General features: G+C 34.1%; 1 protein-coding gene across 8 annotated transcripts in view; it reads left to right on the top strand.

Annotated features, from left to right (window-relative positions):
• The window catches only part of PRPF40A (pre-mRNA processing factor 40 homolog A), a 56363-nt gene that overhangs the window by 19086 nt on the left and 23561 nt on the right, over positions 1–13716 (top strand). For all 8 annotated transcript variants that reach the window (XM_032857824.1, XM_032857823.1, XM_032857820.1 and 5 more), the window contains exon 6: positions 12655–12765. In XM_032857824.1, coding sequence (XP_032713715.1) covers positions 12655–12765 — 111 coding nt within the window. The remainder of the gene's footprint in view (positions 1–12654; positions 12766–13716) is intronic.

The following is a 13716-nucleotide window of genomic DNA, read 5'->3' as shown; positions in this document are numbered from 1 at the left end:
TTCCCTAATGGTGTCAGAAAGACAAATACGTTATTCAAAATTGCTGGGTTTTTTGTTCTTGGGTTTTTTGGTGTTGGTGGTTTTTTTGTTCAGTTTCATTTGGTTTGTGTTTTTTGAGGGGGGTGTTTCTTTGTTGGGTTTTTGTTTTTGTTTTTGTTTTTGCTCCTAAGAAAAGGAGAGAATGATACTGCAATGCTGCATTTCTTTTTCTCCATACTTGATTTTTTTAGGATAATAGTTATTTTTGCTAATGTTTCTGTACATGGTGTTTTGTTACAGATTTTTATTATGTTTGGGAAAATAATACACGTCTGAAAGCCTCACTTAAAGATGCCTATTTTTTGTTTATTGATAATAGCCATGCCCATTGACCTCAAGGTTTTCTTTGATTTTTTGTGTTTTAATTCCTTAAAGATGAGTGGGAAGAAGAGGGTTTTGTTTTTTTGTTTTTTGTTTTTTTTTAAGATTTTATTTATTTATTTATTTGACAGACAGAGATCACAAGTAGGGAGAGAGGCAGGCAGAGAGAGAGGAAGGGAAGCAGACTCTCCGTCGAGCAGAGAGCCCGAAGCAGGGCTCCATCCCAGGACCCTCAGATCATGACCTGAGCCGAAGGCAGAGGCTTTAACCCACTGAGCCACCCAGGCGCCCCAAGAAGAGGGTTTTTGTTTGTTTGCTCATTTGTTTGTTTCTGGTTGGGGAAGGGGGGAGTAAGAAGGCACAGTGAGAATTTTAAGCAGGCTCCACGCATGGCACACAGCCAGTTCAGGGCTCAGTCTCACAACTCTGAGGTCACAACCAGAGCCAAAATCAAGAGTCAGTTGCTTAACCAACTGAACCACATAGGAACCCTGGAAAGAAGAGTTTGTGTGTATAATCTCATTTAATCAAAATAATCCTGAGAGATAGCTGTTATCCCCATATTATGGTTAAGGAAATGCAGAAAGCTGTTAATTGATTATAAATATGGGGGGAAAGACTTAATTGTGGGCTGTATTTAAATGTTTTAAAGTTTCTTGTATCTTCTGCTTTAAAAGTTGAATGGTTATAGGGGCACCTCATGGCTCAGTCAGTTGAGTGTCCGACTTCCACTTTGGTCATGAGATCCAACCCTGAGTTGGGCTCTGAGCTTGGCGTGGAGTCTGCTTGAGATTCTCGCCATCTCAGCGCCTACCTCTGCTGGCATGCAGGATCTCTCTTTCTCTCTCAAATAAATAGATAAAAATCTTTTTTTTTTTTTTAAGTTGAATGATTATAAAATATCCATGTGATATTCTTCCATTAAAAGTGCCTGTTTGTATTTTTCACCAGTGATAGCTTCATGTTTTTTTTTTTTTTTTTTTTTTTTTTTTAAATAATGTAGGCTTGCTTGGGGGATTAAGGAGCAGACATAGTTAAGAAGAAAATAAAATTTCTCCCTAACTTTTTATTTGAGAGAGGGAGAGAGCACAAGCTTATGAGCGGGCCGGGGTTGGCGAGGAGGGGATGAGGGGCAGAGGAGAGGGATAAGCAGACTCCATACTGAGTGGGGCTTGATCCCAGGACCCCTGCGATCATGACCTGAGCTGAAGGTAGATGTTTAACAGACTGAGCCACCAAGGCACCCCGAAATATTTTTCTTGTCATAAGTTAAATTCACACGTACTCTGGCATCTCCTTCTGGGTTTTCTTTCCGTTGGTCCATATCTGTTCATTTTTCACCCAGTATTACACCTTTTTTTTTTTTCCCCCCATTAAAACAGCTTTAATATTTAGTAAGGTGGGGCTTCTGGGTGGCTTAGTTGGTTAGGCAGCTGGCTCTTGATTTCAGCTCAGGTCTCATACTCTGCTAAGTAGGGAGTCTGCGGAGGATTCTCTCTGCCCTCCTTACGTTTGTTCTCTCTCTCTTTCATATAAATCAATAAATCTTTAAAAAAATAGTAAAGCAGGTCTTCGTGGTTTCTCTTTTCGTTATTTCCTTAGCTACTTTCAGATATTAGTATATGAATTCCAGTATCCCTCTCTAAAAATGATCTATAAATATATATGTACCCACACACACTCAAAAGACAAAATTGTGTTTTAATCTGGGATTATCTGTAATTATTTTAATTTTGGAAGAATTGACATTTTCTACTTTTCTATTAAATCTTCTAATCTAAAAAAAATATTGTGTATTTGAAAACTTAATATTTGCTTTACTTCCTTTTAGATTTTAGGTACACAGGGGTTCCTGGTGGCTCAGTCAGTTAAGCTTTGCCTTTGGCTCAGGTCGTGGTCTTGGGGTCTTGAGATGGAATCCTGAGTTGGGCATCCTGCTCAGCGAGTAGCCTGCTTCTCCCTGCTCTCCCTTACCCCAGCTCCTGTACATGTGTGCTCTCTTTCTCTCTCTCTCTCTCTCTCTCAAATAAATAAATAACATCTTAAAAAAAAAAAAAAGATTTAGGGTACACAAATTTGCATTACCTAAACTCTTCCGATTACGGTCATTGTCATTCATCCTTGGAAGATTCCGCACATTTTTTCACTTTTTCATCTTAACTCCTATCCCTACAGCACCCTCCCTAATGGGTGCTTACTTGGATATATGCCGTAAGACATGCATGTATTGGGAAAAGCTTATGAAATTTTTTGTGTAGATATTTTTGTGTGTTTTTTCTTTTCTTTTTTTCACATATTTCATGGTTTTTTTTTTTGTTGAGGTATAATTGGCATAACATTTTAGATTGTACAAACTTATTTGGTATTTGTATACATTGTAAAATGTCACAATAAATTTAGTTAACATCTTTCTGTATACATAGTTACAGATCTTTTTCTCTTGTGATGAGGACTTTTAAGATTTACTCTCTTAACAACTTTGAAATATGCCACACAGTGTTAACTGTAGTCACCATGCTGTACTTTACATCTCGTGCCTTATTTATTTTATAATTGGAAATTTGTACCTCTTGACCTTCTTTACCCATTTCGAACCCCCACCTGCAATCTGTTCTCTATATCTGAGTTTGGATTTTATATTGTTTTTTAGATTCTACATGTAAATGAGATCATAGGGTACTTGTTTTTCTCCATTTGACTTATTTCACTTAGCATAATACCTTCAAGGTCCATCTGCATGTTGCAAATGTCAAGATTTCATTCTCGTTATAACTGAATAGTTTTCCTCTGTGTGCGTGTGCCCGTTTGTGTGTGTATGTATTCTACATCTTTATCCATTCATCCATCCAAGGACACCTAGGTTATTTCTGTATCTTGGCTATTGTAAATAAGGCTGCTATGAACCTGTGGGTACATCTATCTTTTTGAGTTACCGTTTTCATTTTCTTTGAATAAATGCCCAGAAGCGGAATTGCTAAATTGTATGGTAGTTCCATTTTTAATTTTTTGAGCAGCCTTCATACTGTTTTCCATAGAGGCTACACTAGTTACATTCGCACCAACAGTGCATGAAGGTTTCCTTTTCAGCTACACCCTCGCTGACACTTATTACCTGTTTTTGATAATAGGCATTCTAACAAATATAAGGCGGTATTACATTGTGGTTTTGATTTGCATTTCCCTAGTAATGTTGAGCATCTTCTCATATGTCTGTTGGCCACCTGTATGTGTTCTCTGGAAAAATGTCTATTCAGATCCTCTGCCCATTTTTTAATCAGATTGTTTGGGGGTTTTTTGCTGTGGAGTTGTATGAGCTTATTATATATTTTGGATATTAATCCTTACATACACGAGTTGCAGATATTTTTCTTCCATTCAGTAGGTTACTTTTTTCATTTTGTTGATGATTTCCTTTGTTGTGCCAGGAGGTTTTAATTTGATGTAGTCCACTTGTTTATTTCTCGCTTGTTCTTTGCTTTTGGAATCAAATCCAGTAAATCACTGCCAAGATTGATGGTCAGGGAGGTTTTACTGCCTATCTTTTTTTCTAGTTTTATGGTTTCAAGTTTTACATTCAAGCTTAAATCCATTTTGGGCTAATTTTTGTGCATGATGGAAAATAGTAGTCTAATTTCATTCTTTTTCATGTGGCTGTCCTTTCTTACATAGTCCTGCCTTCTTTGTCATAAATTCATCAATCATTTATGCATGAGTTTATTTCTTAGATCTTGCTTCTGTCGTATTGATCTCTATGTCTATGTTTATGCCAGGACTATACTATTTTAATTACAGTACCCTGTTAATATAATTTGAAAGCAGGGAGCATGGCACCCCCAGCTTTGTTCTTCAGAGTCCTTTGCCTATTCAGTCTTTATGTGATTCCATCCAAATTTTAGGATTGTATGTTCTATTTCTTTGAAAAGTGCCTTTGAAATTTTGATAGGATTGCATGGATTTGGTAGTATGGACATTTGAACAATACTAATTTTTTTAAATCTATGAGCATGGAATGTCTTTCCATTTATTTATGTTTGTTTGTTTATTTATTTAATCAGTGTCCTAGTTTCCACTTGTGCAGATCTTTCACCTCTTTGGTTACTTTTCTCCCTAAGTATTATTTTTGGTGCAATTGTAAATGGGTTTTTGGGTTTTTTTTTTTTTTTTTGCTTTAATTTCTCTTTCTGATTGTTCATGTTGATAAATGCAACGGATTTTTGTATCCTACTATTTTATTGAATTTATTTCTAATGGGTTTTTTTGTGAAGTCTTCAGGTTTTTTATATATAAAAATGTTTTTTCTATAAATAGCATTGTATTATCTTACTCTGTAGCTTACCTGTTTTCCCTTTTAATGATTTGAGTATTTTTATCGGCCTCTTTGTTTACCTGCACAGTAGCTTTTAAAAAATTTTTTAATCAGTTTCAGGTGTCCAAGATATTTTTGGTATTTTAATTGGAGTTGCCTTGAATTTATAGATTGTGGAGGCATGTTTATAATACTAAGTCATATCAGTGAACGTGGTAGTTCTTTTGTGTCTGTCTTGTAAGAGAGCTTAAATTTGAGTTTCGTCTTTTTTTCTAATCTTCGTGTCTAATCCTTTAACTTTCACTGTGTCAGCCAAAACCTCTAGCACTATGGTGAGCAATACCGGTGATGATAAACTGATTTTGTTACCTTTTTTCCTCTCTTAAAGGGATTATGTATTGAGTTTTCTACACTTAATATGCTGTTTACTATAGCTTTTTGATAAATAGCTCTTACAAATTGACTTTTCTTTTCCTCATTTGCTGAGAGAGGTCATTATGAACTTTATTTTTAGAGAGAAAGCACACAAGCATGCAAGCCAGGTCTGAGTGGGGTGCCTGGGGGGTTGGGGAGCAGAGGAATGGGAGGACAGAAAATCTTAAGCAGGCTGGAGCCTGACACAGGGCTCCATCTCAGGACCCTGAGATCATGATCTGAGCCGAAATAAGGGTCAGATGCTCAACTGACTGAACACCCACGTGCCCCACTAACTTAATTTTAAAATTCTTCAGTGCTTTTTTTCTTATCCACTGAGATGGTTATATGGTATTTCTTCTGTAGTCTGTTAATGTGCAAGTACACAGATACATTTTCTGTTATCTCATCTTTGCATTACTAAGGTGAACCCTAGTTATTCATTAAGTGTGTTAAGAGTGTATATATAGTGCACACATGTGTATTTAATTCCTTTGGAATTCAGTTTGCTAATTTAGATTGTTTGTGTCTGGGTAATAACCCTTCTCTTTCTGGTCCTTAGAACAATTTACATAAATGATGCAAAACTTCCTTCTTTTTTTTTCTTAAGATTTTATTTATTTATTTGACAAAGAGATAGCACAAGTAGGGGAGCAGCAGGTAGAGGGAGAGGGAGAAGCAGGCTCTCCACTGAGCAGGGAACCCAGTGTGGGGCTCGATCCCAGGATCCTGGGATCATGACCTGAGCTGAAGGCTTAACCAACTGAGCCACCCAGGTACCCCAATGCAAAACTTAACTTCTTAACAGCGTGATAGAACACAACTAAAAATTGTCTGGACCTAGTGCTTTTTTTTTTTTTTTTTTTTTTTAAGATTTTATTTATTTATTTGACAGAGAGAGAGAGAGATCACAAGTAGGCAGAGAAGCAGGCAGAGAGAGGGGGTAAGCAGGCTCCCTGCTGAGCAGAGAGCCGGATGCGGGGCTCGATCCCAGGACCCTGAGATCATGACCTGAGCCGAAGGCAGAGGCTTAACCCACTGAACCACCCAGGTTCCCTGGACCTAGTGCTTTTTGAGTATAGAGGTTTTGGATAACTATTTGAATTTCTTTAGTGATTATTGCACTATTCTGGTTTTTAATTTCTTATTTATGCTTTTCCATATATCTGTTTTGTTGAGGTTTAATAATTATTTAGCATGGAGTTAGAATCCTGTCATTGCCATTATTTTGTTTTTTTTGGAGGGGGTGACCATTCAGTTTATTTCTACTGTCATCTTTATTTCCTTCTCGGTTACTCGGTTGCCTTTTTTCTAGCTTCTTGAGTGCTTATTAGCTCTTGGTTGTTAGACTTTTTTTGTACTAAGTTAACTGTGTTGCTTAAGTTTTGACATAGAGGATTTTCTTTTAACTCATTTGCCAGTATTTTTTCTTTTCCTCTCATTTGATTTCTTTATTGAAAGGATATTGGGTAGTATAGTTTTCTTGGTTTCTAGAGTGGGATTTTTTTTTAATTGACTTTCTTTAGAGCAATCTTAGGTTAGTAGCACAATTGAACACGAAGTAGAGTTCCTTAATATCCACCCCCCACAGCCTCCCATACTATCAGTATCCTCCACTAGGGTGTAAGATGTTAATGTTTATTAAAATCAGTGATCCTACACTGACACATCATTATTACCCACAGTCCAGTTTACATTAGAGTTCATTCTGGTGTTACGTATTCTATGAGTTTTAACAAATGTTAATGACATGTCATCATGATAGTGTGTACAGAATAATTTCACTTTGAAAATCTCTCTGCTCTACCTGTTATCTCTCTCTCCTTACCTCCACCCCTTGCCCCCAGCAACCACTGATCTTCTTACTGTCTTACTGTATATAAGTACCTCATTTTCATTCTAGTTTATTTACCTTCTGAAAACTTAATATATTTTGAATAGGACTTTTTCATATTTTTATTGCAAATGAGTTATTGTCAATTCAGAGATTTTTGTATATTTATCTTAGAGCCAGGTCTATTATACTTTTTTTTTTTCAACTAAAGAGAATTTCTCTTTCCCAAATATACCAGTTATTTCATTTCATTATTGTTATGTATTTGTTGAAATACAGTGATTGTAGACTCACCTTTTAGTCATGATTTTAATGCAAGTGGCTTTAGAATAATTTTTATTAGTTTTCAGTAAATTGTCCTTTATCATTTATTGTTGTTTCTAGGATTTTTGTTTTTATTTTTTTAATACTTCCAGACCATCGTAATTTTCAGGATGTGATTTGATCATACCAAGTAAATTGGTGTGCTCCTATGATTTTTTTTTTCCAATTTGTTAGTAGAAATAATTACTTTCTTATAGATTTCCCAGTATTAACCTACCCTGGCACTGCTACAATCAGTTCTACTTGGTCAGAGTATATACAGTGCAGGATTTTCTTGGCTAATGTTATATTTAAATTTTTAAGATTTATATTTATAAGTAGCATTACCTGCTTTTCTTTTTTGATACCTTTTCTTTTGAGTTTTATTATTAATAAAGAGCTTTTCATCTTTTCCTGTGACCTGAAACAAGGACATAATAATTCTTTGTTCTTTAAAGCTTATGTGGTATTCTGTGAAATTATCTGGTTGGGTATCTTTCAGATGCTTCTACGGTAATTGGAATATCCATGTATGATATGTTTCTTTTAGGGCAAATTATAATAGTCTTAGGAAATTATTTCCTCTAGATTTGGGGAATTGGTTGCAAATCTTCTGATCATGATTATGTTCTTCCTTAATGCTAATTTACATTTTGGCTTTTTCTTAGTTTTCCTTGTTTAGAGTAGTTGAGGGGATTTTTCTGCCTGTTTAGTGTTTACATTTACATTTAGTCATGTTTTTTTGGTTTCATTCAGTTGAACTTACACTTTACTACAGAAATACTCATGTATGTATAAATGTTTATCTGATGTACATGTGTTTATATAGTTTGAGTTGTGAATTTATTCACTACCCAGTTGTTGACAAGCTTTTTGGTCTATGAAAAGTATATCAGCTCTTGATAATTATGTATATGCATTTTTTTCCTTTTAAATATTTTTTTTGTGTATTTTGCTACTTTATCACAATGTCTCACTCTATATTTAAAACTGCATCTTAGACACTTTCTATTATATTAAAAAACAGATCTCCATACGATAAGTCTACAGTATGAATGGACCCTAATTGAATGGTTTTCCTGTGGGTGGATGTTGAATTATCACTAATTTTTCCTCATTAAAGTAATCCTGTAGGAAAAAAAAGTAATCCTGTAGAGAACATTCTTGTACATCTTTGTAACTATGTAGGGGAGATTCTGTGGAGTGAAATATCAGCATCAGGAGGTTGTTTGTATTTCTTTTCTTTTTCTTTTGTTTGTTTGCATTTTCAGTTTTGATGAGAACCAGTAAATTGCCAGCGAACCAGTTCTAATTCCATTCCCAACACTAACGTGACAGGGTACTTTTCTTCATGCCCTTTTAACATCTATACTGTCTTCAGCTGTCACTTACAGGAAGAATAAAAAGTTTTCATTTAATGTATGCTTCCTTGATTTACTAATGAAGTTGAATATCTGATTATGTTATCTGTATTGAGTTGTATTAATGGTCATGTTTATTTTTCCATTAGATTATCTTATTGATTGTAATAGATTTTTGTATATTAAGGATGATAGTTTTTTAATGCCTTACTTTGCAAATTTATGCTTCTCGTTTATCATTTGTGAAAATGCTGACTTTTGGTTGATTCCCCGGAACTGCCATTTGTGTTGACAGTTTTTTCTTAATACAGTAACTGTCAAAGTAATAAAATAATTTGGGGAAGGCTATCATCTGTGACAAAAGTGCAAAGTAATAACTAACGTTCCAGTGCAGGGATCATCTTAATTGTTCCTAAAAGTCCTCAAAGCAAATCACCTATGGTTAAAAATAATGTGCTGGTTTTGACCCATTCAGAATACACATCTAAGTCTTTGTTGGGTTTTCTCTGATTAAGCATGGACAGTCTAAATATTTTATAGGCAGTGTTTGTTTGTTGCTCAGAAAGTTCTGTTACTAAAAAATAGTAATTTTTAGGAAAATAAGTTTTTCGATTAGACTGTGCTGTACTCCGTACTTAATGTAACTATTTGCCTAAGTCATATGTTTTAGCCTATGAAGACAACTTTACAGTTGCTAGTTTATTCATATATCCGTTGATATTTCATGGCATTCTTCATCTTATATTCAGCATTTAAGGTACATTTGTTTATGTTTTTCTTGTAAAATATTAGTTACTAGTTTTGGCCAGAAACAAGGTACAGTTTTATTTTAAATTGCAAATTAGATATATATAAGGAAAAGGTGCAAAAACTTATCAGATAAATAATTTTCTCCAGAATTGACTTCTGTAAGTAGATTTGGTATATTAGTTAAGGCATTAGTACAGAATTTATATTCCTCTTTGAAATGATTCTGTTTCTCTTAATGCCAAGTGTTGAAGCCTTGCTCTTTAAGAGGAACTTAGTGGGTACTGCAGGACAATGTTGTAATGAACTCACTAGACAGCTGTGTTACCTTGGGCATGTTCCTGTACTTTCTTGTGTTCTGTTTCCTCTTCTTATAAAGTGGAGATAATAAATAGTATCTACCTTGGCAGGGTTGTTAACAGAATTAATTTGGGAATTGATATAAAGCAATTAACAGTGCTTACCACTCATTGGTAGATCAGAGATTTATCTCTCATTATTGACATCTAGACTGTCCTGAATATAGTATCTTTGACACATTTGTGTGTGTAAAATATGGTCTTTAGAAGAAAATTTGAATTATTTCTAGCTTTTTTTTACTTCCTGGATCATTCTGAACAGTTTACTAACCCTCCTAAGCCTTGGTTTTCTTATTTGAAAAATGGGGATACTGTTCATACTGCTTTGTCATATAGTTGTAAGGCTTAAATAAAATAATAACTAGTGAATACTAAATTTCTTATTGTTTATTTTACTGGTTTGTACATTTCTCCTCTTTATCCCTATTTGGTCCAAGTGTACTTTGTCCCTTTTTAATTCCATCTTTTCATGAGTTTGTTTTTGGTGAACTTCCTCTTTTCTGAGTGCTCTTTAGCAGATGTTACTTGGGAAGTTTAAGTACAATTTTGGAACTTAGCAGATTTCTCTTTAGTGGAGTTCTGAGATGCTACTGAGATCTTTAAAAAAAAATACATATATATATATATATATATATATATATGAAAGAAATACAAACTTCTGTTTTCCTTAGCAGAATTTACTTTGTCAAATAAAACAATACTCATACAGTTGAAGCTTCCATACATCTCTAAATCACATCACCTTTTGGTTAGATTTTAAAGTAACAGCAAGCTAAATATTTTCCAGCAGTTACTATAATGTTTGCTCCAGAGAGATTGTAGTTGTCCTGTCCTGCACACAGTGTTAGAATAAGTTAAAGAATTTAACATACCTTTTAAACTATCTTAACTATCCTACTATACTATGCGGAGTCCATTTTGTAAATAGTCACGTTGATGACTTAATATGTATAAGAGGAGACAAATGTTTTGTTATCAGAAAGCTCAAATTTTATCAACTTTTTTCTTTGAATTCAATTGGCTGTTTATAATTCTTTCTTCACAATAACTCCAGTTTTCTTCATGGAAGTTTTAGAAAAACTTCCCTCATCTGCTTGTGTGAAAATCACATTAATTTGTATTCTTAAATCACCTTTTCATGTTCTCCATCCCAACATTTTGCAAAACCACATTTCCTTATATCACTTAGCATATTTAGTTTGACTATCGAATGTGTCTGGAATTGAGATTAATCCTATAATCCATTGTGTCTTACGATCTCCATTCTCCAGGCAGCAGTCATGGCTTAGTTGTATATGACTGAACAACAAAAAATACCAACATCAGAAGAATGAATGTCAGTGGTTTGAAAGAAAGTTCTAGAAATAATGGCATAGCATGTTAGCTTAGGGATAAAATGACTATGGTGAGAGGGTAGAAAAAGCAATGAAATGATGTGTGTTGAGCCACATTCCCAAACCAGAAATCAAAAGTAGGTATGTGCTATTTCTCAATAAAGTTGATGAGGAAGAAAAAAAAAGGTCATCTTTAAGTACGGACAGAAGATAGTTAAGGACAAGCACTGGTGATTTTTAGTTTTTTGTTTTTGTTTTAACAAATGCTGCATTACCAGTATTTTTGATAGCAAAGGGGATGATGATGTGTGGAATATAATGGATGTTGGCAGCTCTCATATAAAAAATGGTCTTGGTGTGAAGTGTAAGGAACAGCTTAACTATTTTATGTGCCTTTGTACTTATTCAAAAAAACTGAATTGTGATAAAAATCAGTGTCTACGAATATGTCTTTAAGAAGTTTAATGTAAAATCTGAGTATTAAAAAGTATGTAATAGTTCGAAGATGATTTTACTTTATCATTCTTAGAGATATGTATAATGTTTTGTCTTAGATTTGAAGAAATGTGATACATACATCTTCTCTAATCCTCTTTCAAGCATACTTTGTTACTATCTAAATAATCTGGTACCTGGAACTGGACTTAATACCTTTGATCTCACTCAGTAATTGATTCATTCATGATTCCTTGTAAAAATGAACTTCTTAAAAAAACTATTAAGGTATGATTGACGTATCAAACTGTATATATTCAATGTGTACAACCAGATGATTTGATGAATAAATGCATACCTGAAAACAGTCACCACCAAGACCACAGACACCTATCACCTCTCAAAGTTTCTTCTTACCCCTTTTATTATTATTTTATGTGTATATGTATGGGAACCTTGTAAAACTCCAAACCAGCATTTATTTGAGGGATCATCTTTATTGATGCCTGAGGTTTTACTAGCAACTTATAGTAGGTTCTTAGTAGTTCTTCTGGGTCCAAGAGTGGACTTATATTCTATATCAAACTAGTGTCACATAAAACTTTCTCACCCATTTTATGTTGAGGCGTTTGGATACACATTTTATCCCTGTTAAATTTCACCTTCATTGTTAAATTCTATCATCCAAAACCCGTCCTTTCTAGTTTTGACAGCTGCACCTTTATGGCATGTCATTCTGGAGCTTTGTCCAACTTGATGTAAATATTCAAGTTATTGAGCTCATGATCAATCCACCTAATACAACATTAGCATCTACTTCATATATTTTAGCTATAAGGCATAGCTAAAATAATTTGTGTTGCATATAGATTATCTTTGTGCATTAGTTACAAAATTACCATTTTTAGGAGAAAGATTCCTATCCTTATACTTCTGAGATACTTTGTAAAATATAGAGGTTCTAAAACCTCAATAGGTCCATGTCACTTTTGAAATACTTTTAAAATAGTCTATTTTTTCAGTTTTCTCCCTACTGCTTACACTGGTAAATTATTCTAAATGACTTAAACTGTGAAAAATATGCCTGTTTTTATACTTCTAATTTCTTTGTATATTGTTAATGAAACTAATGAAAACTGATACTCACTGTCATAACACTGTTAAATAATTTGAATTTTTTTTTTTAATTTTTTTTCTTTAGAAATCAATGTGGACTGAGCATAAGTCACCTGATGGAAGGACTTACTACTACAATACTGAAACAAAACAGTCTACTTGGGAGAAACCAGATGATCTGAAAACACCTGCTGAGGTAAAAGTTTGAGGCTTTAGAATTAGGGATTGTCAAATAGATTCATTTTTTTTCTTAGGATTTTATGAATATTTGACTGTTAGAAGGACAGACCAATTTTGTTCATTGATTTTTGCCCCTGCTCAGTAAACCTTATCAGGTGGCATCAAATTAAAAATAAATTGGAAGAGCAAAAGGACACTCTTTCTGCCCTCTATTCTTTAAATTCACATTTTATTATTTATTTAAAGATTTTGTTTATTTATTTGTCAGAGGGCGTACACAAGCAGGGGAAGCAGCGGGTATAGGGAGAAGCAGGCTCCCTGCTGATCAAGGAGCCTGACTAGGGACTCGATCCCAGGCTTCTGGGATCATGACCTGAGCCAAAGGGAGATGCTTAACCATTGGAGCCATCCAGGCATCCCTATATTCACATTTTACACTTTTCCCTTTAAGCAAACCTAGGTGATTGAAAATGTCTTCCAGTGAATTTTTAAAAATTTTCTGAGTTTGAGGTAATGGAGATGGAATTAAATTAAAAATATAAGTATCCTTCTTTTAGAGTGGGAAATTGTCTTTGTGGAAAAAACCCCTGCAAAGTATGTGTATTTCTTTTTGAATTTTATCATTAACAATATATAGTGTGGAAATTAGATTGAAGGAGTAAATTGAATAAGCATTATTGTAAATGGTTTAATTAAGAACTCTGGAGTCCTAAGTAAGAGTTGATCTGGTATTTCAAGCTGTAGTTGGAGATTTTTCCAGGTTGGCAGCATATCTTTATTTTCTTTCTTAATGAAGGAGTTTGAGGATATAAAAATATTTTCTAGGCCACCACACTAATATGCATAGCAATACTTGGGATGGGAGGTTGGCAGAGACTGGTTCTTGTTTTTGTTTTGTTTTTTTTTAATTCCAGTACTGATACAGGTAGTTATTTTTTCTTTAAATATCATCACCAAGACACCATCT

The sequence above is a fragment of the Lontra canadensis genome, unplaced genomic scaffold, assembly GCF_010015895.1.
Source record: "Lontra canadensis isolate GAN:19392208 unplaced genomic scaffold, GSC_riverotter_1.0 scaffold13, whole genome shotgun sequence".
NCBI classification, from domain to species: Eukaryota; Metazoa; Chordata; class Mammalia; order Carnivora; family Mustelidae; genus Lontra; species Lontra canadensis.
Note: the sequence above shows the minus strand (reverse complement) of the source record. Positions and strands in the feature narration are given on the sequence as shown.